Genomic DNA, 27052 nt, shown 5'->3' with positions numbered 1-27052 from the left:
GGAACAACTGTATATACACAAGTAGATAGGAACCACCCAAACCCTCCGCACGTCTCCCATCTTATTAATGCATAGTCTTCCCCACTAAGATTTATGTTTGTTTTTCACCAGCACATCCCCACCATAAAAAAAAAAAAAGTCCTCATTATCATTTCATCTCTGCCCCTCTCCTGGGAAAGGGCCCATAAGAAAAAAAAAATTTGATCCAGACACCATCAGACTCCCTTCACAGCTCATGTGGGAGCTTTCTTGATCACCACTAGAGGTATGTCAACTCCAGTGTCAGAGCCAGAGATTTGTCAGACAATTAGAAACAAGGGGGCATGCCTATAAGTGATTTAGCTCCTGCCCAAGCTGGGTGTTGGGGGGCATTTACAGAATAGTCAGGAGGAATGCAGGGAGTCTGCATCTTCAAACAGCGTGGGCTTGGGACTCATCCGTTCAATTGTTTTACCCCACAGCAACCAGAATGATCGTGTAGGACAAAATTCAAGCACATCATTCCACTAATCAAGCCCTCCAAGCACTTCCATTGCACCAGCTGGGTTGCCCCAGAGCCCTGCCCACCTCTCCCGCCTTCCCAGGAGCCCTCCCTCCAGCTCCCAGGCACCTGTTCCCGAGGCTTCGGGTGTTCCACGTGCCCTCTTCCCTTCCCTACAAGGCTCATCCCTGGCCATTTGCTACACTGGCTGCTTCTCCTTCTGGTCTCACCTGAAAGCAGCCTATATGCCATCTCTCAGAGGGCAAACCGTCTAAGGAAAGGCAGTCTCCCTGCTTCCCCACCACCCCATCTTCATTTACCTTTTTTATACTTACAATCTAAACATTCTGTTCCTTTATTTCTAGGTTCTCACCACAAGGGTATTGCCACTGTGTCCCCGGGTCTCACATAGTCCTGGCACCAAGTCTGTGCTCAATAACTGTGTGTTCAAATACATGCATTCATTTAACAGAGTCTGGGTTTCTTTCTTAGCAACAGCCTCCAGGGAAACTGCTAGCCGGTTGAAGATCTTGGGTTCACCACAGTGTCTCTCCACTAGGTCATTCTGATGATGTCAATAAACTCAACTAATGACAAAAGATATAACGCTTGCTTAAGACTCTGGGGGGGGTGGGGGAGCTAAGCTTACCAACTGGATCAGTGTCAAATCAAGTCTGGCTAAGGTTCTCTCTGACTGAGAACCACACAACAAAGCACAATTTCCAGTTGAACCGACCAGTGAGAAGGAGCCAAGGTAGCCCCAGAGCCTTGGAAATGCTAACGACAGTGTCCCCAGGGCATGGCATGATGACCTGGAAGAGCCAGCAATGGGCAGGGACCACTGCAGGGTGGGTGGCTCGCTTCCTTCAGTGAGAATCCTGAACCCATGGGGCCCAAAGCACTTTAAAACCCCGCCTTTTAGCAGGTGCCCATGCTGTGGCCCCAGGTCATTATTAGACATCTCATTGCATTCCACAACAAATAGATGAAGTAGAGTCGTCAGCTTGCTTGCCCAGGGGATGTGGGCATCACAAACCCAGCAGGAAGAACTCCTTGGAGGAGTTCTATCAGCAGACAGGGGGACGTCCTGGCCACAGGAAGCCACTCATGTGGTCCTGGAGTAGCCTGGCATGACAACGGTTTGCAGTCTGGCTCTGCTTTAGGCAAACTCCAAAGAGATTGCCCAGCAGACACGGTGGGCCTTCCCTTGTTCCTTGACTCATCTAGCTCAGCTTTACTTACTTGCCTGGGTCTGGAAACTAATCTGATTACTTAACTCCACAACCATGAACCTGTTGTCCTTGATTTTACTCACCCAAGAGGAAGAGTAGTAGTAATAGCAACAAGGGCAAATAATCACTGGGCTCTTGCTGTGTGCCAGGCATTGTTTGTAATGCTTTACATATACTAATTGATCCCATTCTCACAACCGTCCTATGAATTTGGTGCTGTTAATACTTATTTATTTATTTATTATTTATTTATTTATGATAGACATAGAGAGAGAGGCAGAGACACAGGCAGAAGCAGGCTCCATGCCGGGAGCCTGACGCGGGACCCGATCCCGGGACTCCAGGATGGCGCCCTGGGCCAAAGACAGGTGCTAAACCGCTGAGCCACCCAGGGATCCCAAATACCCTTATTTTCTATGAGGAAATTGAGGCATAGGGAAGTTAAGTGACTTGATCAAGGGTAAACAGTAGAGCTCCCCCACAGAAACACAACTTGCTTTCCAGATAAACTTATAAAATCCTGACGACTTAGGGGACAGCTTTACGAAGCCACCAAGGCAAATGAAATGATAATTATACCACAAAGGACGAATGAGAAAAAAAATATGGATGCATCCAGGGAAGGGCTTCATAAGCTCAGGCTCTGAACCTGGCTCTACCGGAAATCCCAGCTGAGGCAGTTTGACACTGCCCTCCATCCATTACAGATTTAATTTTCTTACCACCTACATTTCAGTCTTGTTTTCTCTGAGCAGGAACTTGAGCCATTCCCTTTGGCTTTGAGCTGTGCACTTACCCTGCTACTTAAATAAAACCCAACTCCAAAGATCAGTTGACCTTCAGTTAACTTTATGGAGCACCTACTGCATGGCAAGAGGCACATTTGAATCTTTTACAAATATTATCTCCTTTACATTAATCCCCTGACAATAAAATATGGAGACGGTCAGATAGTTTTTCTCCTATGTTTTTATTTTTAAAAATATTTTATTTATTTATTCATGAGAGACACAGAGAGAGGCAGAGACACAGGCAGAGGGAGAAGCTGGCTCCATGCAGGGAGCCCGACGTGGGACTCGATCCCAGGACCCCAGGGTCAGGCCCTGGGCTGAAGGTGGTGCTAAACCCACTGAGCCATCAGGGCTGCCCCCTATGTTTTTATCTTTATCAAAGTTTAAGAAACTAAATAGGCCTATATGCATAAAAAACAAATCCACTTACAACGCTTGATGGCAATTGCCTGCTGTACTCCGTCTGCCACCCAATAGGCAGACGTGTTCCATGTCTAGTGTTTCTCTGGCCTTCAGCGCTACGTTTCTTAATGCTGTGCTTACACCAGCTCAGCCATTACTTTTAAACATCCTACTCTTACCAATGTGGCTAGAGTTTAATCTGTGGTCTGCGTTTACAAATGCAATTATTGTTCTCCTAAGCTCTGGGTTGCATCCTGTGAATAGATTCCCTTTCTTGGGCAGTATTTTTTGTCTCCTAGACTTAATCATTTCCTTTTCTACCGTTTGCCTACTTTCTGATAAACTGTCATGGTTATTATTTCTTTTTATCAGTTTTTGTTGTAGATCTAGCAATAATTTTGCCCAATGCTCAAACTCATCAGGTAATTTACCAACCCTCCCCCTTGCCCCCCGCCATGCTCCCCAACCTGGAGAAAAAAAGTAGGCGTTCTAAGTATCATTTTCACTGAAAAAGAAAAAAGGAATCTTATGCAGGGTGTGCACTTGGCTCTGGATCCTCTGGGAAGTGGCAGAGACGTGGTTCCTCTGATACCAATCCCAGCATTCACTCCCTGGCAGCACACCGCCTCTGGTAAAGAAGACGTGCAGGCTTTGGGCTACACAACTCCAGAGGGTGCTGCTCTGCTACAGGAGGATGAGCACAGTGCCCTGGAGGGAGCAACGCATGGGCTCTGGAAAGAAGGGGCTTTGCATCTGGTATCCAGACACTGCCCCATCATCTTGCACAGGACTGGCCCCTACCCCTCATAGTCTGCATCTGCTACCCTGTCCTAGTGAGCTGTGGCTCTCTGGCTGGCCTTGTTGGCTTGATGCATGTTTAGTATCCACCTTCTCTGCTTACTTATGCAAAACCACAATATTAGTGCTGCGGTCCTGTGGTTGTGGGACTCTCATGGTAGGCATGGCCTTTCCCCGAGGGTGTCTCCCTCGTACCAGCTCCGTCCAATGGCAAGATGCCACTTTTGGCCTCTTGTTTCAAGAGTCCTGTAGCACATTGCTGGGGTGCCTCTCACTCAAGATAGGAGTGATGGCAGACATGCCCTGAACCCAAAGGATGGTCATGCCTTTCCTGCTGCCCTGGAGGCTTGTTAGGACAACACAGCCCTCAGACATTCCCGAGTGAGGGGTGACCTCTCTCCAAAGCCCCTACATTGCAATATTTCAGGAAATGCTCTGACATGTGAAAAATGAATGCTATATATAGCACAAGGTCCCCAACAGATGGAGGGGAGGAGCTTCTGCAGTGATGGTGGGGGACATGATGCATGACAGGCTGCCCAAGCCCTGAACTTGTCCTTCTCTCCTTGGCTGAGATGCAAAAGCCAGGAAACCCAGTGAGCACGGTGACAGGAAGTGGTGACGCAGAAACACAGGAAAAATTCTTCTAAATGAAAAAGTAGTTCCAGAAATACCAGGCTTAGAAGCTGATGAGGCCTGAATGGGCCAGGGGTGGCGGGTGGGGGCGGTTCCTTTGGCTTTTCTGCTGAACTTCACCCAAGTAGCATTTTACTCAATTTAGCTGTCAGTTCTTAATCGTATCAAGCACTCAAAAAGATGACGCCAAATTCTGGCCAACTTCTGTTTAGGATAAAATGAGCGCTAGAAGATTCTACGGGGATTTTGTCAAAACTTCTCCAGTTGCAAGGGAAGAAGCCCAACTTCACCAAAACACAGCCATTAAGTACTATCGTAACAATATCCAGGATAGAAATGTGGTTGCCCAGGAAAGTACCTCTTCTGTTTTCATCCAATAAAACTTTAGTGTAGATGTTCTAAACCAATGGTTTTCAAACTTCAGTTTGACCCACTGAAACATGAAATCGGTTCAATGAATCATGACCAGCATATTTAAAAAATAGAAAATAGAGTAAAAATGCCTCATGTGACTTTTATTTTAGTCATTTATATGCATATGTGCATGAGTCCTAGGTCTTGATGTGTGAAAATATATTCCTTGCTGTGGGTAGGTTTTGGTGAGAGCTGCATTAAGCCCCAGACCACAGTCTGGAGGCCCCAAGGCTCAGTCCTGCCCACAGACATGTTTTGTTTGGCCTTCACAAAGATTTTTTTGAAGAGAAAGTTGAATCATTTGCCAACATTTAAACATCTGGAGATTTTACATAAAAATTCCTATTTCTAGTCACTCTTGAAAATTGGAAGCTCTGGCTACTTGGCACATGTCCCTTCACGAGAACTAGGTTGGAGCCACAGAGTAGCTTCTCTCTTTTGAGGCCCACACCATCCAGTTTGCTCTAATCTCCACACATTTAGGTCACCTGCCTGGTTCTTGGAGACATCTGTATGTACAACCTCCAGTTCTAACCAATCTCTACTCATTCTGACCCATAAAGCCCTCTGTTTATCCTTCCTTGTATCCATTGCTGTATTAAGTGACCAACTAGAAGCTCCTGGCAAACTCAGCTGGCTGTGTTTCCTCAAATACAAGTTGTACACTTTGGTGCTTCTGCTTTGCTAATTTGGCCACTTCTCTCATTTCCTCTTTATCCACTTGTGGCACTCCTATTCATCCTGCAATGCCTAGCTTCCCATGACCCTCCAGCAGAATTAATCACTGCCTGCACTGTGGTCCCATATTACTTTAATAGCTATCTGTCAAATACATTTCATGTTGTATCATAATTACTTCTTTACGTGTCTCTGTTCCTTGCTAGAATATGAGTGCATTCAGGTCAAGAATTGTATTTTGTTTGTTTCTAGATTGCTTACCTTTTATTGGGTTCTGAATACATATTTTGGTTAAGTACAACCATAGCCTCCACCTATACATATCATTCATTCACGTATTAGTACATTCAGCATCATTGAGCACTGATTATGGAGAAGACATTGTCTTACGGATACAAATTGAATCAAATGCCATCCCTCACCGTAAGAAACTTACGGAACCCCTCCAGGCCAATCTTAAATACTCCCTCTTCTAGAGAGCCTTTTTAAAAATTCCTTTGAACGACGCCGGGGTGGCTCAGCAGTTGCCTTTGGCTCAGGGTGTGATCCCGGGGTTCCATGATCAAGTCCCACATCGGGCTCCCTGCATGGAGCCTGCTTCTCCCTCTGCCTGTGTCTCTGCCTCTCCGTCTCTCATGAATAAATAAAATCTTAAATAAATAGATAGAATTCCTTTGAGACATAACTCTTCCATTGACACCCCCCCTTGCCACCACACACACTCAGAATACTGTTTATACCCTTTCTACTGCCTTTTGTCCCCTTGATTTGCATTCTCAGCCAGCACCCCTTCCAACACTGGCTAATTAAATAACCCACTGAAGGCAGGAACCCTTCAGCATCTGAGGCTACCATCTAAAATGCCTTGCAGAGAGTACACCTCCCAAAATCTGTGATGTGATCATTAAGCCCATTGCTATGGTTCATCATTTCAGGCTGGGACCATTACCTATGGCAGAACTACTTGGGTTTTCCAGATGAGCAGGTGCAGCATACGTGGACTACAGGCTGGCAGGTACCGTTCCTACCACTGGCCCCCAAACTCTATTCCTCAATGGCTATCTAGACATGGTTTCCATGAGTGGCACAGAGAGGGCAGCCCAATAGACACGCACCCAGCCCATGTGTTACTTATGGGACCCTCCATGGGCCTGGGAACCCACAGTCTCTACCATCTTTTTGAGGGGTACTCAGCCTGCATTTCCCATCAGTCCATTGTGGAACGGCCTTGCTGTCTTTTTCTACCATTCTGTTTTTCTTAATTTTTCTTAAACTTCCTCCTTCAGTGTTTCAAAAAATGAACAGAAAGAATACAGCTAGAATATAGACCGAATATAGTGGTAGTGAGTAAAACACTCCAAGTATTAATAATGTGTTTTAGTTCCTTAAAGACTAAAGAGGGAGTTGTAGCCTTTGTGAGCCAAGATACCCACTGGAACCATCCTTCACCAAGGATTCTAGAGAGTTCTGTGAACCCCAGGAAAACAGCTCACCCAACCCTTCAAGAATTAGGAATGATGCCTAGAGAATGGCACACCTGTGCCTTGACTACAAATTAGTGTTGCCCTCCCCAAGCCAAATGGAGCATCACTCCTGGGAAGAAGAGCTTTGTATCTTCATCCCACACTCCTCCTCTGCACACCCAGTGTCCTATGCTGACAGCAGTATCTGGCTGCTGGAATCTCACAGCAGCTCTGCTTTATTATAAACTATAGCCTCATTATACCCTGTGGGAGAGTCTGTGAAAATAATGCTCTTTGCTTTCTCTTTGACTTCTGTGTACCGTAAACAAGATAAAGTTAGTAAAATGGAATGGAGAGACTACTTACATAAAAGTTCTCACTTATCTGCTTACAGGGCTGATCATTTTACCCACAGAAACCATGGGTTACCTAGATCATGTCAAAGTGTGGTCCCCGGACCAAGAGCTTCAATACCACCTGGAAATTGCTAGAAATGCAACACTTCAGGCCTTTCCCCAGACCTACTGAATTGGAAACGCTAGGAGCAGAGCCCAGAAATGTGTTTTAAGGAGGGTGTTCTGACGCTTGCTAACATTTGAGGACCACTGCCCCAGACAAGAATTTCCCTGGGAGTATTCAGAAAGCCAGCATCTTCTTGGTTAAGTCTAAGTATTCAAACAAGTCAGCCTGTTTGATTGCAGTGGGGTATGGAAACTAGCCCCTGTGGCCCCCAGGGCACACTGGACCATAATAGCATTAATCATGTCAGTGTGAACACAAATACAATGTTGCAGAGAAAAGAGGTCATGCATACAAATATTCGCCCTCCCCAGTGTTAACAAAATTTGCCCTTGAATACACAACTCCTGCCAATTTGGGATAAACATACCTCTCGGTATGAGTCACCATCAGACCAATACACAATGAAATAGGAAGCTGGCTGGTTTCTACTGTGGTGTGCCCAGATCAGGCTCAACCACAATGGGAGAAATCTGCACCACTCACCGATCACTGAACCTTCTAAAAAGTTCTCTGGCTCTCGAATGCTGGCTCAGGAAAACACTTGGCATTTTGACTTCAGCATACTAGAGGTAAACAGTATCAGGACTCTCTTGCCCTCCAAGGGCTGTGAATATGATGTCACAGGTGTCCCCTCCTCAAGGTGAATCAGACGCCGAGATTTGCCTTGCAGCGAGTCTACCTTAGGATGTCCTTTCAGTGGGAACTTGGAAAGGTCAATTTGTTCTGCAGATGAGGGTTTCTGTAATGCAGTACAGGTGGTTTCATCCTTTCTGGTCACTGACCAGGTAATCAGAGGGGCAAGAGGCAGGGCCACCTCTCAAAGTCTGGCCATAGCTGACTCAACCTCTAGCTTAGATGCTCGTTGTCTTCATGTTTTGTTCTCTCCCTCACCAAAAACTGCTCTCAAGAGCTCCAGGTAAATTTAAGTCAGTGTTCCTTCTCTCAGATTTTCTTATATATTAAGCCTCAACTCTAGTTGCAGAAATGAACACTTCTTTAATTTCTGGATAAACGTTTTATAGACATCAGTGAGTAGATGGCACAGGGAAAGGAATTTAATATTTTTTAATGTGAATTTTTTTTTGAAGATTTGATTTCTTTATTTGAGAGAGAGAGTGCAGGAGCAGAGCAGAGGGGCAGAGGCAGAGGGGGAAGCAGACTCCCTGATGCTCAAGAAGTCCCACATAGGGCTCAATCCCAGGACTCTGGGACCACGACCGGAGATGAAGGCAGATGCTTAACTAACTGAGCCTCCCAAGCACCCCTGAAATTCTTTCCCTTAGCTTTGGAATTCCCATTATCTGGACAGCCCTACTATAGAGAAGGTGAGCTGGTGAGAGCCATACTTGTGGCGAGAGTAGCAGTTTCATTTACAGCATAGTAAGAGCTAGTCACACTTGGATTTTTTTCCCTCTCAAGCAGAATATGATAAAAACTGGAGCTCCCCTCCCTCCAAAGATGCAAAGTTCAGAATGGAGTTGTGTGCATAAGTCACTGAACAAGACAATTTATTCTGAAACTTGTAGCATTATGGTGTCTCCTTTAACAGACAGAGCTTCTCTTTAGACCTTCTTTAGGAAATGTCCCCATTTGTGTCCCTTGAAAAGCCTGGGATTTTCGAGTTAAGGAAAAGATGAAGAACCGAGACAAGCCCAGGAGTGGGCAGGGGCATGGCATCAAGCATTAATCTGGGAAGCAGGGTTAGAAAACCAAATCTAGGAGAGGCTCTCAGACATTAAAAAAGGGCCTGAGGGGCAACTCAGACATGAGGAATCAGTACACCACAGAGAAAGATCTACCATTCCCAGATCTCCCCAAAGAGCAAACAGAAATGGGTTTCAACTACATTAGGCAGTGTGTATGCACCTGAGTGGGTAGTGTCTGTGGCTGCGTGTGTGTTGGGAGGAGTGGAATTGCAGGAGGCAAAGACCAACACTTCACACCTGTAAAGGTTGTTCTACAAGACTGGATATAAAGTCAACAAATACTTGAGAGAGCACTTCTTAAGTTGCACCAGTGACTCAACTGTTGTTTAATTTCCCTGGCGTTTACTTAGGTGGACAGAGTAATTCTAGAAGAATTTACAGAAGGGATGGGCCTTTGAGAGGCATTAGAAGGAAGGTGAACGTGAGTTAGGTCTTTGACGAATACAGAAAAGAATATAGGTATTTCCCATGAGGGCAGGAGGGACAGTCATACAGAGGCTGGAGGAAATCTCCTTCACAAGGATTCCAAAAGGTAAAACGTGGCGGGGGAGGGGGGGTAGAAGTATAATCAGCCCAGGTTTGGGATGCAGGGGTGGGCCTTGGTAGAAAATCAGCAACCCTACTTTCCAGCTTAGTGATCTCTGGTGGGTTTCTAAACTCCTACCAGCCTCCTCTTCCTCATCTATTAGAGGGGAAGGAATAGCACAGACCCTGATGATTCAAAGGTTACAGATGACGTATGTAAAGCTGTCAACACAAAGCCTATCATTTGATATGTGTTCAATAACTGGCAGATTTAGTAATAATATTAAAAATAATAAAACAAGATGGGCTCAGATAGGGGTGGGAAGGAGGCAAGCTCAGGACTTGAGGACTCTCAGTGGTTAGCAGGAAGTTGTGAACTTTACCTTGTCACTCGTTTAGGTTTTTGAGCTGGAAATATGATGACAGCAGTGTCCTAAGAGGATTACTTTGGTGCCAGTCTGTAGAACACATTTGAGACACAATACACCACTGTTCTCAGAAGCTACCAAGAAGCAAGATTTTGTGTGTGTGTGTGTGTGTGTGTGTGTGTGTGTGTGTGTGATTCACCTGAATGTCAGGTGGAGAGTGAACATCTCTCCCTCAAGGGCAGACTGGAATAAGTTTCATTGGATCCCACTCTACCTTAAAAGCATGTTGGGCCATCCGACGGTCTCAAAAGGCTTCCAAGACACAAAAGAAAGAAAACAAAAAACGATGTGCCCAGATGTAAAATCCTCCTTACCTTCATGTGTCTCCCTCACAGCCAAATTCTTATTCTTTCACATGGTTTCCAAACCATAAGCATCCCTTATTATTTCAATTAGATGAGTGCTCACCTAACTTAATCTCTAGTATTTGTTAGAAAAAAACAAGAACAAAAATAATAAACCCCTCTTGTACTTTTAAAACTTGTACTAGAACACACACATAAGCTAGACAATTATAGCTTTTAAATGAGTGTAGGGGCCTCTGGGGTTTAGGTTGATGAGAGTGCACTAGGGAAGACATATTGACTGATAAACCCACAAAAGTCTCTCCTACTTACGATACAGGAAGGGTAAGATGTCCTTGAACACCTAGAGAAATAACTGTTTCCTCAAGATTCCTGGATCACTAAGTGTCTGCAACTGGAAGTGGACGGGCCAGCGGTTAGGAGAAGAGAGGGAGGCTCAAAATATGTCAGCAAATGCCATTCTACCCTAGCAGAGGTGTGATCTGCCAGCAAGCTTGCTCTCCAGTCAGGGTCAACCCCAAACCAGGCAGATATATGCAAACTTTCCCCAGCAGAGAAAAGGATGCATCAAATCAATGTGAGCTAAGCCCTAAGTGGTGAGCACAACAGGGAATCTACATCCCTCCTTCATAAGGCCCCCCATGTTCCTCAGGATGGATGCTCCCACCATGCAAGCCTGCTCAAGGGTGATTTGTGTCAGCTACAGGAGGAAGAATCAAGGTGTTTCTGGGAGCAAGAAGAAATGGAGAGGACCAGGAGAGTTTTGGAACTGAGTCAGGCCCCAGCTCTGAGCACAAGCCAACCTGTTTCAACTGTTGAGAATCTATGATGGGCCTAAGTAAGAGCCCAAGTAAGCTGTGCACTAGTGATTTACAGATGGCGACACAGCGCTGCTTGTGAGAGGCTCCCTGTTTAGTGAGAGAGCCCCTAGAGCCCGTGGATGTCAACACACTGTGCCAAGTGCAGTCAGTATCCCTACACACCATCTGATGGAACACAGAGGTTGAACCCTTGGTCCAATCAGCCTCTGTGTGACCTTAAACAATTTATTTACCCTTTCTGAATGCCATTTTTCTCATCTCTAGGATGAATGCCTGGACTACGTGCTCCCTTGTGCCCCTCTCACTTCCAAAGCCATGATGGAATTCCTTTCTTTCCACAGAAGCTCTTGTGTACCTGCCCCAAATCCTGCCTACCTCTGTCGCTGGCTAAGATTGGTGCCATCAGAGAGCTGGGACGTAGAAGTGTGGACTGGCCCAGACCTCAAAATAAAAAAGAACAGCCTTTAATCAGTGGCTAAGGGCTAAGATAATACCAGTATGTGACCTCTCCATGGCCTGCCAATGTTCCAGTTAGACAACGGCTACCGAGTTAGGAAGCAAATGTGAACCCAGGCAATTGGTCTGACTTCTAAGGCATCTGCAAGGACTTAGAGAGCTGCTCTTTGGGGACCACTGATCTGTGATATATCCACCACAAAGAACAAGTCTGGGGCTTTCATGGGCCCCACAGGAACGGAATCAAGAAGTGGCTTTTATAATCTCCTTTCCCATCGAGTATAAATTACTTATATTGGGGAAACAAATCCATTAGCAACAGGGCTGGGTTGTTCCAGTTGAGTAGAAGGTACAAATGAAGATACCTGGCCTTTATTAAAGGTCAGCATCTGTTTTTGTTACTCTGGGGGTTCCTGAAAACATCCCCAAAAGAGAGAGCATGTCATTAGAAGCATCTTTATTCGCACCCAAACATTTCACTCAATTACCACTTACTCAGTGAAAGGCCAAAGCTAACGCACGTGATTACGAAAGATACACAAGAGCAGAACCATATATCTCTTTGTCCTAAGGTGCAGTCTTAGCGCTGCGAGCTGTCGTGATCCTGTTTCTCCAGCCCATCCATTAGTATAATAAAACCAAACTGAGTTTCCAGCAACAAGGATCAATTGGAGTTCAGCATGTTCACCTCAAAGTTATTCCCTGGAGGGGCTTCAAGTGAAAATAGATACAGATAAATCATTGGAATGGTTCAAGACAGCCCCAAAAGAACAGATATCCGTATTTAGGGAGGAAGTTAGGTCCCATAGCAAGAAAGTGTGGCATAATAAATCCTAGCTTCCCAAAGAGCAAAATCAAAAGGGTGGTTACTCATATTATAAGATCATGTGGTGAAAGTCCCTAAAACACATTATTAAGAGGAAAAAAAAAATCAAGTCACAGTAAGATGATAGAACGATCCCATTTTTATACTCCTCCTATCTCATTCCTGTTGAGAAAGATACACGGTATCAACAATTTTACCTCTAGAGAAAAGGTGGAATGAGGCGGACAGGGTAGGGACAAGAGGCTTTCACTTTTGGTTCTCTGTTCTGTAGCATTTCACTTTCTTAAGATCTGTTTTATATATTACTTGGATAATTTTTTTAAAAAAATCAAAGATCGCTAGGTTCTTTTGCATGTTCCAGACATGCTAGTAATTTAAGCTATAATTCGATTCTGAAAGATTTAACTTGCATTTCAGGACCACGCCCAGTTGGTAAATAATGTGCACCTGCGCAGAGTGCCCCCACCCTCTCCCTTTTGACACTCTCCTTGCCACTTGATTTGCCGGCTTTGACAGGCGCCCTGCATCCTTTCTAAGAGATGCTTGGAGGGGTGATTAGGGATGCCAGGTGATCAAAGCAGCACACCTGAAACCTTCAGAACAGCTCGCTTCTCTTTCCAGCCCATCCCAGCTGGGCTTGGGCACGTCCCAGCGCAGCACACACCGGGGAGAGGGACCCTTTCGTCTCACATCTTCATGAACTTACTGATTCGCTTGGGGGCAAGGAAGAGAATGGAGGCCGGGATGGGGGCAGGGAGGCAACTGTCAAACACAACAAAAATTTCAAGATGCAATGACAATCAAAAGGGACACACAATCCAGGGGCTCAGCTGTGCAAACACCCCAGATATAGGATGTGCCGTCGACCGCCGCGGCTAAATGAAAGGTTCTTCAGGACTTCACAATACAGAGGTTCTCGCCCCAAGAATATGTCTGCCTGGCTTTCGATTGATCATCCCCCCCCCACCCCCACCCCACCCCACCCCACCCCACCCCCGTTAGGTGGCCGAGCCCTGCAGCACCGCACAGCATTGCAACTTCTGCAAGCGTGCACGGGGATCGATATTTGTAATTACCTTTCTCCTTCACCATGGCAACCGGGTCCTCTGGCGAGCAGCGCCCAAGGAAACAGGAATGCAGGGTCGGGGCGGGAGCGCTCCTGGGCGGACAGGTCGGCGGCTGCAGACGCGGCTGCGAGCAAGAGCCCGCGGCATCCGCCCGCAGGTCCGGGGCTGCTTTCTAAAATCCCGCCCCCAGCCCGGGGGGCCGAGCTCCCGCGCCCGCCCCGCGACCGCCGCCGAGCGGCCGCGCCCAGCTCGGGGACTCTGCCCTCGGCTGAAACCGCTCGCCCGCAGCTGCCGCCGCGGCAACAAATGCAAAATTCCACCGTCCTAATCTCTGGTCACTGACACCACTTTGCATTCCTCGCGCCGGGGCCTGGGGGAAAACCGGGCAACGAAACGCTGCCTCCCGCAGTCTGATAAATGATTGCCAGGAGAGGGGGGCCGAGGAGCAGCCCAGGGACTGTGTCGATAAATAAAAACCAGTCAATTGGTAGCGCATTAGTTTTCTGTTACTGCTGCTCCCACTTCTTATTGCGGCTCCTTTCGGACACACTGACTACATAAAATTAACCATAGGAGAAAAACAGACAAAAATAATGCCAGGGACTCCGACCAAGTTCATTTTCTTCGACTTTCGAGGCTCAATTATGATGAATAGAGACTGGCCTGGAGCTCACCTCTGCTTCCCCCTCCCCCCCACCCGCCACCCCCCAACATGGTTTTCCTGAATGGTTGGGGGCGTGGGGAGGAGCCAGAGGGGACACTGAGACCAGGAGAGCCCAGCCTGGGAAGAGGATCTTGCAGATCCTTCCAGGATCAAATTCAGGATCAAAGCAAAAATCTGACTTATCCAGTTAGGTAGGATTCTGACGTCCACCTTCTCTCTCTGCTTCATTGGAGTTTTCTAGACAAGCCCCTTGGATATGGGTATAGATGAGGGAGGGTAAGGGGGGCAAACAGCCACACCCCTCACACCCTCCTCCACCCCCTCTACCACCACCACCCTGGGAGCCTGGCACAGCCGCAGTGGCTGCTGACAAGGCTTTTGATTTCTGACCCACAGGGTCACAGGTCCGTCTCCAGGGAGCTGAGGACTTCTGGATCTTCAAAGCCCATGCCCACCCCACTCCAGCACCTGTCTCCCAGACCTAGATCATTCGACCGGCCGCACATCACATACATCCACCATGTGGGAGAAATGTGATGAGCAAGAGACAAAAAGACAGACATAGCCCCACTCTGGGGAGAGCAGCAGATGGCCAACACATCTTTCCCAACCAGAATGCACAGCCAGTATTAGACTGTATTTACTGCAAATATTGTACCGTGTTGGGTCTAAGAGCGCCAGGGTAACAGAAAGGAATGAAGTCAATCAACCTGCCTCATCTTGGGAAGGTTGTTGATAGCTGGAATGAGGTTTCATCGGGTGAGGGGGCCCTTTACTGCTGGTTTTCTGATGGGTAACAGGAGCAGATCTCAAGCAGCTGTGACATTCCTACATCTGTGACTCAGGGCTTTACTATTAATAGCTTGAGTGTCTCTGCCTGTAAGGGCTAAGTCCCCTCCAACCCCTGAATCGTCTTTTCTATGAAATAGACTCTGCCCACGGTGCTCCCTGCCCCCACTGTAGCCCCATGGGTCATGTTTTTCCTAAGTCAGCAGCCAGCTGGAGTGTAAGTGCTGAAGAGCCTTGAAACAGCTTTTCCAACCTCCATTCATACATCCGCACCACACGTTAGAGCAACCCCATGAGTCCAGGGAGATGGACAGGGCTCAAGAGCACGGAGGGGACAAGCCCTTTACAATCCCAGATTTTCATGCACTAAAACTGCACTTGTCCGCTTCTCCCACCCCTAATCACCCTCAGAGCTCATAAAGAGATGCTGACAAGCAAAATTAACCTCAGAGAAGTAGAATTAGATTGGTGCCATGAGCCTAGCAGGTGAATTTATTTTATTATATTTTTGCTGCCTAGGCTCTGGGGTCTCTCCAAGGCTTACCTGTTATTTGGCTCAAAGCTAAGGGAATAGTGCTCTTTAGTCTTTCACCTCTCCCTTGCTCTCTCTCAGCTGGTACATGACAGTAAAACACCAGTGGGTTTCTAGTCCAAATCCAATCCTACGTCAAGTGTTCCAAATACTATAAATGCAATTAGTTCAATTTCTCTTTTACTCGGCATGACAATTTTTAATCCTGAGATTTATTAACCAAACCGGTCCCTTATTACAGTTCTGAACCTACCTGTATACCTTGGTGGATAAAATGCACAGAAACCCTGATTTAGAAAGGCTCTTGGGTAGCGTTAGAGACTAAGCTAGCAGAGTGACAGTTGGTGCCTATTCATTTTCAGAGAAGCCTTTTCTAAAGGAAAATACTACACAGTGGTTCGGAGAGATTCCCTCCCTCCTGCATTTTCCGTGGAAAGAATTTTCCTGCACCACAAAGTGAATGAGTCACCAGCATTTAGTTGCTAAATAACAGTCATATGGCTAAAGTTCCTCCCAACACTCAGACACTGCTACTTTAGGATAAAAGCATCCACTCGGCACTTTTAAGATAACCAAAGAGGGTATTACTAAAGTTATTTTTGGAATGTGGGAGAGTAAAACAAAATTGTTTTTGTCTCCTTGCCTCTGGTCAAACAGTTAAGAACTTAGAGAACAGAACCAGAATGTAGATACTTTCTACTTTTTTTTTTCTTTGCAGTGCAGCAAAAGAAATCAAGAAAATATGAAAAATGTAAGGTTCACAAGATGGCAGGACTTCTTATTCCTATTTTAAGAGATGATTTCCAAAGAACTTATCTCAATTTCATTTCACGCAAATGAGATAAGACTTCATAATACAGACACCAGCCCAGAGGGTTTTATTTGCTTTATTCACCCAAACTGACTCACTGCCGCCTTTTGCATTTGCTCACGAAACGAAGCAAGGGCTGTCCACAAGTGACCGAAGGACAGAAACCATTTTGTGGGAGAGAAAAGCTTTGGTAGCATACAACCACTCCTGGCAAAAATTCAAGAGTACATCATTTCAGTAGAAGCTATGCCAGCAAAGAGGGAAATGTTGCAACCAGAAAACAAGCAACTTGGCAGAGTTCACTTCCTCGTTGTCCTCTTCCTTCAACAGAGCCACAGATAGCCTACTGCTTGTGCACCTGTACGGCAGGAATCTCAGGACCCCTCCATGATTTTGGGACCCCAGGTTTCCAGGTAGCACACATCCCAAGGGACCCATTGGCAAGAGAGCATGCAAAATCCTTTCTAGCAGAATTTGGCTGAAAGCAAATTCAAGAATGAGTTCCTTATTTGCTTTTTCTTTCATGTTTATACCAATCACCCTCACTGCAGACATTTATGGAGCACCCCCAGTGTGCCAGGTACTACTAGGCCAGCCGTTCAAACACAGGAAAAGAGAAGCTATTGGTCTGGAGTTGCTTACCATCTACTGGAGGAGATGCATGCACACTAATGCTCTCAATGAAGTTAGGAATGTGTCAAAGACAGAAGTGGGGTGCAGCGGGTTCCAGGTAGTGCTGGACCCAGCAGGGAGCCGGGAGAGGCTTCCAGGAGGAGTAAGACGATGAGAGGAGGGGAAAGGGACTCCTGAGTGGCTCAGTGGTTGGGCATCTGCCTTTGGCTCGGGGCATGATCCCGGTCCTAGGATCAAGTCCTGCATCGGGCTCCCTGCAAGGAGCCTGCTTCTCCCTCTGCCTGTGTCTTGGCCTCTCTCTGTGTGTCTCTCATGAAAAAATGGATAAAATCTTAAAAAAAAAAAAAAGAAAAGAAAAGAAAAGAAAAGGAAGGAAGGGAAAGATCATTCTATGCAGAGGTAATGGGGAAGGAGAAGATGTCAAGTAACTCACAGTTCATGGGGAAGAGGGAAAGGCTCAAGCTGAGGCTGGGGTGGCAGGTCTCAGAGGGCTCTGAACAACATGCTAAGGAGGTAGGACCCTAGAACTAACGCAGTCAGAATCTCAAATCTGAGCTACCATTCCTTTCCAAATTAAGTTCAAAAGACTGGCTTTGTCTCAAAGTCTGCCATAGACTGTTTCCAATGATGTTCCTTCCTTCCTCCAAATTAGGTGGGTTGGTGTATGCATGTCCAATGAACTATGTTTATTAGTTTATTTAGATACTTGCCTGATACATAGAATAAAATGATAGCAGTGTTCATCTCACACACAGCATTTTAAGTAACTTCAACCATCGGGGATTGTAGTCATAGCTTCATGTCTGCCACTAGGCTGTGAGTTCCATGAAGACAAGAAGGGTTTCACGCTTTTCTAGACTCCCAAAGGTACAGTTTGCAGACCTCCAAGGATGGAAATACTAGGGATGTTTTAAATGCAGACACTTGGTTCCCACCCAAGATCTGATGATTCAGATTCTCTGCAGAGGAGGCTGAAGCTGCAGCCAGCTCCCTAAGTGACTAAGGACCACTGGCGTAGCACACTGGCCTGTAAAGCAGGAAGTAAATGAATGTGAGATGTGCAAACACAGCTATACACCATGCTGCCACATCTAAACAGCAACCTCTCTCAGTTGGCTAAGATAATAATCATCCCGACATTCACTGCGATCTTAATGGAAATTTTTGGAAGTGATGATTCCAGAGTTTCATAGGGCCTGAGATAAATTCCTAAATGTCTGAGCCCTCATGATCCTACTCTCATGTCCTCAACATACAATTCCTAGGATTTTTTCCATATGAATCTCACAGAATCAATGCCCAACAAAATTATTTTCCATGAATTCTTCAAGTAGAATCATTTCACATTTATATGCAAAACTTCCCCCATGGTCCTTCTCAGAAGCCAATTCTGATTTTAGACCTGAGCAATAGTTTGCAGCTTAAGAAAAATTGCTAAGGTATATTTTAAGCTTCCTATAAATAAACCACTGAAGTTATAAACTGCAGAGTGAGCATGAAACAAGCCATTTCCCTACACATGTACTAGAACCTATTACCCGAATTCAAAGGATCTCTTGATAGTAGAGTTTCACGGATTGTAGCCTAATTTGAGGCATGTGAGAAGTTCACAAGAAATACAGAAATAGCTCTGAATTGCTTGGGAAAAACCCCTTTAAGAAAAAAGTTTATTGTTAGCTTTTTTTCTTTAATATTTTCTAGGTAAAAATATTTACAGGTGGTGGGAAAGAACAGTCACTTTCTATCATATGGAACTGTGATGGCTTCCCTAGTAATACTCCCTTTTTTCTGACACTTAGTGCCACCAGGGCTCTGGGCTTGACTATAGTGCAATGAAGGATTTACATGTCTATTTTTGAAAAAGGCTCTGGGCTTTCTGAGGGAAGGGATCACATGTGAATATCTGTATTAATGAATATTAACAATAAACGTCCCTAGCTCATCATAGTAAGTCAAAATACTAGATAAGCATTCATTTTTAGAGTCAAATAGACTGATTTGAAAATCTAACTCAAATAAAACAAAAGTCAATTTGGTCTCACACCTAAGTCAATTTAACAGTTGCTTGAAAGTATTGGCCAAGATATAAACCCATAATTTACCTTGGAGAGAAAGCAGGCTGAAAAGAAATGTAATCAGATAGTCATCTTACCAAGTTCCCTTAAGAACTAACTCTCAATACTACTTTTGTCACCATTTACAGAATGTTTATAATGTGTCTGCCACCATCCTAGTCTGTTTACATTTATCACCTCATTTAATCCCCATACCAACTGGATGAGATATTATTATTACACTTCACACATGAGGAAAGAGATTTGTCAGAATCCAAAGCCACGGGCCCTCCCTTTGCTCTGTTTGGCCTTCCCTTCCATGAAGGTCATGAAACAGCCTCTCCTTCCCTCTACCAACCAACCAACCACACACACAGACACACACACACATTTTTTTTTTTTAGTTAAGATGTGCTCAATGTACATTGAGGTCTTTGGCATTTCCAAAATAAACCTGGCACGATAGAAATGATGTTGCATTTTGTCTTGTTTGAATAGAATAATCTTCTCTTGATACCTATCCCTCATCAGTTCTTGACCTTTTTATGATAGGACCTCCTAGGTAAACAACATCATAACCTTGGCCTGTTGGGCTTGTCCTTCGCTAGACAGGGGAGGATGGTGTGCCCAGGATCCACACACCATGTCTTTTAAGATACAATTCACTCACCCCGTCAAATCATTCTCAAGGACTGGCATTCCTATGCTTTAAATAGAAAGATAATTTTAAAAATTAGGGAAAGGGTGATTAGATCAGAGATTTTTTTTTTTTTTAAGATTGGTGATTGCCAGTGGTTCGGTGGGGGAGGGGCAGATGAATAGGCACAGAGCAAGGGATTTTTAGGTCAATGAAACTATTCTTTTTTTTTATTTTTTTATTTTATGATAGTCACACACAGAGAGAGAGAGAGAGAGAGAGAGAGAGAGAGGCAGAGACACAGGCAGAGGGAGAAGCAGGCTCCATGCACCGGGAGCCCGAGTGGGACTCGATCCCGGGTCTCCAGGATCGCGCCCTGGGCCAAAGGCAGGCGCCAAACCGCTGCGCCACCCAGGGATCCCTGCAAGGTTTACAAACCTCCATTTGCCCTCTCCCATTTAGCCTTACAACTCCAATTATGCCCCTTCCTTCTCTGGCACACTCCCATAAAATAACCTCTTTCTTTAAAAAAAAAAAATATATATATATATATATAGATAGATAGATAGATATATAATTGAAGTTCAATTTGCTAACATATAGTATAACACCCAGTTCTCATCCTGTCAAGTACCCCCCTCAGTGCCCGTCACCCAGCCACCCCATCCCCCCACCAACCTCCCCTTCCACTACCCCTTGTTCATTTCCCAGAGTTAGGAGTCTCTCATGTTTTGTCTCCCTCTCTAATAACTTCTCATTCTCCCCTGACATTTCATCCATTATCTGTGGGACAGGCATGCCAAGTCCACAGCCAGTAGCACGTTTGCTGCCACCAGAAGGGCGGCACTGTCACCCAAACCAAATCTCAGTGGGTTTCTTCAGTTCTTGATGCAAGGAGAGAAGGTGCTGTGCACCCAACCCTGTGGTTTGGGAAACACTATAACATATAGGAAAAAATCAGCATCAGTTTCATGTGTATGTAAGATGAAAACTAAGTCCTAAGGCAGACTTGTCCAAGGTTGCACAATTACCTACCATTAGGCCAAAACTGATGTCTTACCTCTACTCAGTGATTATGTCACTATGTCACATGGGCCACACAGGCAGCCTGATCAAACACAGCCAGGGTCTGAATCCCAGCTCCACCATAGGCTAAGTGACCTTGGGCCCATTTGCTCTCTCTGGGTTTCAGCAGTCTCCTCTGTGAACAGTAATAATACATTCCACTTGTGAGGAATCTGCTTCAGATTCTCTCTCCCTCTCTCTGCCCCTCCTGGTCCTGCGCATGTGCACACGCTCTTTCTCTCTCTCCTTCTCTCATAAATAAATAAAATTTTTAAAAAATTAAAAAAATAAAATTTTACTTTATTTGGGACATTTAATAGCAAATAAAAACACTATGAAAGTGAGAAAGAGTGTGGAATAAGAAAAAAGGCTTTATATTTTAGTAACTTTTTAAAAAGATTTTATTTTTAATTGAGAGCAAGGGAGAAAGCACACAGAAGGAGAAGCAGACTCCCCACTGAGTGGAGAGAGCCTGATACAAGGCTCGATCCCAACACCCTGGGATCATGTTCTTAGCAGAAGGCAGATGCTTAACTGACTGAGCCACCCAGGAACCCCTATATGCATCTTGGAGCAGGAGAACTAAACTATATTTTAGTTCCTTTAATGGTACTTGATTCCTGCAATTTAAACAAGGTACCCCTTCTTTTCCTTTTGCAGGGGGCCCTGCAAATGAGATGAAAGTGCCCCACGCTGAGACCAAGTATGAGGAAAGGCCATAACAATTGTTACGGTTTGGCTTCTAACTGCTTCATCAAAATACAACAAAATAGGATAGGCTTGAAAACCATAAAATCCCAGTTTTCAAAACTATTTTAGGATATCAGGAACCTTTTGAAAATATTGAATCTGGGGGATTTAACTTACAATGTCTTGAAGAATTTTAGCACCTCCTGATACCTTAGCATATGACCTTTGCTGCCAAATGAGTGAAGGCATGTGATGCCCACCAGTGAAGCAAGAATGGATGTCGGTGTTAGGAAATCTTCCCAGAGAGACAAAGTTATTCTCCTCAGCCCATTCACTCATTCAGTAAGTACTGACTGAGTGCTTACTAAGTGTCAGAACCTGTTGTAGGTGCTGGGATATCACAGTAAACAAAATAGAAATCTTTGCTGGATAGAGCTTACATTCTAGTTGGGGAAGGGGGTGCTGATATAATAAAATATATAAATAAAATATTATAAATGATATAAAGGATAATAACTCTGGGAGAAAACATCAAGGCTGAAGAATAATGCATGGGATGAAGGAATTGGGGTTTTAAGCAGGTGGCCTAGGAAAGCCCCTTTGAGGAAGGGTCATTCGAGTAGGCCTAATGGAGGTAGGAACATCAGCCATGTGACATCTGAGCAAAAAAAGCACTCTAGACAGAATGAACAGTAAGAGCCAAGGTTAAGGTGGAGCTTACCTGGTGTGTTCAAGGCCCCTGTGGAGGGCAGCGAGGATGGAGATCTTGCAAAGACTTTGGGTTTTATATGTGAGTGAGGTGGGAAGCCCCTGGAAGCTGTGAGCAAAGTTGCACTATGTGATGGCCGTTTCCTGGCCAGGATCCAGAGGAACGGGGAGCAGGCATGGTTGCAGAATGTTGAATTGGTGCATGAAATTTAAAAAAGAGCTTAAGAGCGAGATGAAGACATGACAAAATGAGATAAAGGAAAAGATTATAGAAACAAGGAGTGAAAACTTAGGACCAAGATAGTATCAATAGCAATACATGAAACACCAAAGAACAGAATAGACACTGATACAATATCCACTTCCTGGCATAGGGACGAGCTTGAAATGATCTCAATGAATGCAGAACAAAGCACCTAAAACAATGAAAGGAAGTCAATAGATGTTCAAAATAAAAGAAGCCTTTAAAAAAAAAAAACCTTATGTCCTAGATGTGGAGAATGTAAAAAGCAGAAGCTATATTCAAAGATTAACCCATAAAGGCTTCCTGGAAATGAAAATAGGTTTGAGGGGCACCTACCTATGTGGCTCAGTGAGTTAAGCATCTACCTTTGGCTCTGGTCATGATCCTGGGGTCTTGGGTTCGAGTTCTATGTTGGGTTCCCTGCTCAGTGGAAAGTCTGCTTCTTCCTCTCCCTCTGCCCCTCCTTCTGCTTATGCTCTCTCTAAGTAAATAAATAAAATCTTTAAAAAGAAAATAGGTTTGAACTTGCAAATTCAAAGAGTATAGATATAATATTTTGGCAAAATTTATACAGATTGCTAAGTCCAAGTTCTGGTCCGAGCTTCTGAACTTCAAAGGGTATCATTCTCCATTTATTCAGGCAGAAAAAAACCTATAATCCATGAAAAGCAAAAATTCAGGCTCACCTCAGACTTCTCAACAGCAACACTGATGTATAGAAGACCATGGGGCAAAACCTGAAAGCCTTGAGGAAGGGAAGTGTGCAACCCAAGAACCTTACACACAGTCAAAATGTTCAGACCTAAAGGCAATGGGCAAACCAGAATAAACACAAGGGGGCTCAGGAAATACACCACCACACGCCCTTCTTGGGGAAACAGCTTCACAACAACATCTAGCCAGTTATGAGATGAGTCCGCCTAAACTCAGGAGTGCAGTTGTGGTGAAAGGGCTGGTAGTGAGCAGTGAATTCGATTAAATATGAACCTGATACCCCGATTACTGGGTTATGGTTCTAGAAGAAAACAGGTATGTCCTGAGCAAAGAAGGCAAAGAAAAACATGAAGACAATATCATGATGGACAAAAATCAGCAAGTGGGTAGGAGGCAAGTCCCAGAAGCCAACTGTCCTGGTTTTCACAGCAGGAAGGGAGAGACCTGCATTAGACTGGCCACGATTCTCATTGTTGGCATCTCTTAGAAGAGTCTGAAAGCATATCATCCAGTTGCTTCATCTTTGCTTAGAGATGATGCAGGTGACCTCATCACGGTTTTTATACGTCAGCTCTCATTTCTTGGACTTGGTAAAGCGAATATATACCTGGCATTCTTTAAGAAAATGTAGATGACATATCTTTGCCTCTTTACTGATTTTTTTCCAGATTCTTAGTTCAAGAACTGAAATTTGTTGCTAGTTTATTTATATCTAGGATTTCCATAGCATCTTTCCTCTAGAAAGACGATACATTAGTTCAAAGGACAGCCACACAGGGTTTTATCTCTCTAGTTATTTACTTTATACATTTATGAAAATGCCATGAAATTCCTCATGACAAGACTTTCATTTATCAATATAGTCTTGCCCAGGTGTAACGATATGCCTTGGGGGGACCCTGCCCCATTCATCCCCCTCCATTCCCATTCTCCCCCCTCTTTTGCATAAGCACTGAGCCATATGGCTTCTCACCATGGCTGACTGGATCAATAGTAGACACTGGATGGGGGTGGGAGGAGGTATTGGGAAACTCATACATCAGCTAGCCAAACACTTATAATTTATCTTCTGCCTTGGAAAAGGTGAGCTGGGCCAACTGCTTTTCACTCGGGAATCTGAACTAAGAGATACGTAGAAAAGCCCCAGTCAGTAGTGAGTACTTGCATTAAAAGGTCAGCGACCCACCTCACAGAGCCATGTAGCTACTAAAATTCTGAGGGGTAGAGTGTCAAAGGAAGCCAACTAGGAGTGAGGAGTATAGGACATTCCACAAAACTGAACCAATGGTCCTGGAAGGGACTGGAATTTTATACTTCCTGAGGCCTGGCTGTTCAGCATTTCCTGGATTCCTGTGAACTTCTTTATTGTTCTTAGACTATACATTCTCCCCTCTTTTGTTTGCTCATATCTCCTTGGCATTCACTTCTACAATTCAAAACTGGTTACTAGAAACATCTTGATGGGTGAGTTAATGCACCTGGAAGCAGCTTTTAACCAATGACAGATGGGGAGGTGGTAGGTATAAATGTCCCAGCTGGGATATCTCTGAGGCATATTCTACACTATTCTCCCCGAGTTCCCAAGTAGTTCAGTTTTGGCTACTGGTAACTCATTTGATAATTCACCTTTTATTAGCTTCACTCTCCTACCAGTGTTCCCTGGGATCACCTTCTAAATAAGTAACTTGTGTTAAATCTTTGTCTCCGGGTTTGCTTTTGGGGGAGTTCAAAACGAAAGAGAATTTAAGTTATTCATATTTTTATGATAAAAAAGAAAGAAAAATTTGTTTTGATCCTCTGATGACTTTCAGTCAGCTCTTTACTAAGTCAGAGACAGGTTCTAAATAAAGCAATACCCTGAAGTAACCAAATATGCTCCTCAGACAATATATTCTTTTTTTCTCAACAGAATCAATGATTCATTGGATCATTTTATTGTACAAACATAATGGAATTTGTATGCACACAACACTTTGCTAATGTGCTTCTTCCTTTACAATATGCAAGTGAGCCTACTTGGATTAACTCTGGTAACGCGGTGAGAACTAACAACTGCCTCATAAACAAATATGACCCCAAATGTCCAATAGCCTGCAGGTATGTTTTAGGGGGAAGGATGTGATTTATAACCTTTACCAATTTCTACGGAAATGAGTTATTTTATAATGAAGCCTACCATATATACATCTATCCATGAGATCTCTTTAAAGAATTTTAAACAGGGACGTGTGGTTGGCTCAGTGGTTGGACGGCTGCCTTCAGCTCAGGTCGTGATCCCGGGATCTGGGATCGAGTCCCACATCGGGCTCCTGCGAAGAGCCTGCTTCTCCCTCTGCCTGTGTCTCTGCCTCTCTCTCTCTCTGTCTCTCTCTGTGTCTCTCATGAATAAATAAATAAACCTTTAAAAAAAGAAAAAAGAATTTTAAACAAACATTTCTACAATCCAACTAAAGACTGTGCTAGTACTACTAGATGCGATGTATCGTGTTGGCTGAATTTCTGACAAGGTAGAGAAGGTAGTTTTGTTCCCTTCCTCCCTTCTCACCAGTCCCTAACAAGACAGAAGACACTCTGCATATGTATTGGATTTGTTAGGGTTTTAGAAGATTAGAGGGAGGACAGGAAGAGGAATATTTAGAACTTAAATTGTTCTTGGTTTTGGATCTGGATTACAGAACATAGTTTTTCCCTTCCTGGATAAAATATGCTAAGAGTGCTGAGCATTTACCAGTATGCTTCACTGGCTATTATGGTTACTCACAGGAAAAAAGCACTAAACCACAAGAATAGCAGGAAGCCATAGCATCACTCAACTGAAAGCAAAGAGAGCAAAAATCAGGGAATCATGAAAAGAAATAAATTACAGTTGACTCATTAATTATGTTAACAAACATTTACTGGGCACCTACAATATGCATAACGTTCACCTCTAAGGAGCTGAAGGTGGTAAAGAAGTCAAAGATGCCTAGATGAAGCCCTCGGTGAGCTTGCGTTCGAGCACAGCAAATAAATAGCATCCGGTACCTAAATTACACTAAAAAGAGGTAGTGAGGGGTTGGAATCAGAAATGCTGAGAAAATGCTATTAAAGTTTGAGGGAAGGAATGCTTGCTCTGTTGGGCTCACACCTTCTCACCAGAAATGGACTAAACCACTCCTGGTACCTACACAGAGATGCTAACCAAAAATGTATTAGAACCAGCTGCTTGTATCCTCCTTAAACTCTTAAAATAAAGACAACTGAACAATGATCTACGTTGTTTGTTTAGATTACTAATCAAAGTAACATCGCATAGTACTTTCATCAAGGATAATCCTGGACCTATTGATGACCTTAATGATTAGGCAGCAGTGCTGGCTCCCAAGTGATCCCAGAGCTTGACTGTCCTCTTCAAGGACAAGTCCTGCCCGAGGAAAAGATAACAGATGAACATATCCAGCTACGTACTTGAATCACATGATGGCACTTCAGGGAAAAGGGTGATATGAAACAGAACTGGAAATTGTCCCACAAGAGGAGCAAATGCTGAACACCCTGGAATATTCTGCTGAGGTCAAAAATGAGCTTCCAAAATGACCTGAGGGGTGATGGACAGAAAGAGAGGAGGATAAGTATTTGGCTTTTCTTCCCAAGCTTATCTTTTTCCCATGGGGACCATTTTTCTGTCATGAGAATTCTCCCTCTCCACTAGGCCACATGTAGACCTTTGTGAGCTGGATTTTTCTGGGCATTGTGAGTCAGACCATCTCTGATGTCCTCTGATTCATTTCAGTTGCTATCTCTGGCCGCAGAACTTGGATGAGGAAAGATCTCTACACAGCAACGAAACAAAAGTTGGGGACACCTGCACCATAATAAAGACACCAGCCAATTCATGTCTCAGAGTGAAGCTCCTACCTTCCTGTACAGAATGTGTTTATAGACCTTTAAGTGGTAAGGATCTAAGGGTCAAGATACAGG

The 27052-nt window shown here is 44.5% G+C and overlaps 1 protein-coding gene across 22 annotated transcripts in view; it reads right to left on the bottom strand.

Moving 5' to 3' along the window:
• Nucleotides 1-27052, bottom strand: part of ABLIM1 (actin binding LIM protein 1) — a 284940-nt gene that overhangs the window by 145313 nt on the left and 112575 nt on the right. For 11 of the 22 annotated variants that reach the window (XR_012020533.1, XR_012020534.1, XR_012020537.1 and 8 more), the window contains exon 1: nucleotides 13561-13872. The exons of 7 other annotated variants lie outside the window; for them this stretch is intronic. Coding sequence is in view for 3 of the 15 variants with exons in the window: in XM_072805190.1 (XP_072661291.1) it covers nucleotides 13561-13576 (16 nt within the window). In the remaining 12 variants the exon portion in view is untranslated. Of the gene's footprint in view, nucleotides 1-13560; nucleotides 13873-27052 lie in introns of those variants that run through there. 4 more of the 22 variants (XR_012020535.1, XR_012020542.1, XR_012020548.1 and 1 more) reach the window with 1 other exon arrangement.

Source organism: Canis lupus, chromosome 29, assembly GCF_048164855.1.
Source record: "Canis lupus baileyi chromosome 29, mCanLup2.hap1, whole genome shotgun sequence".
Taxonomy (NCBI): Eukaryota; Metazoa; Chordata; class Mammalia; order Carnivora; family Canidae; genus Canis; species Canis lupus.
The sequence above is the reverse complement of the archived record's forward strand: the minus strand, read 5'-3'. Positions and strand labels throughout refer to the sequence as shown.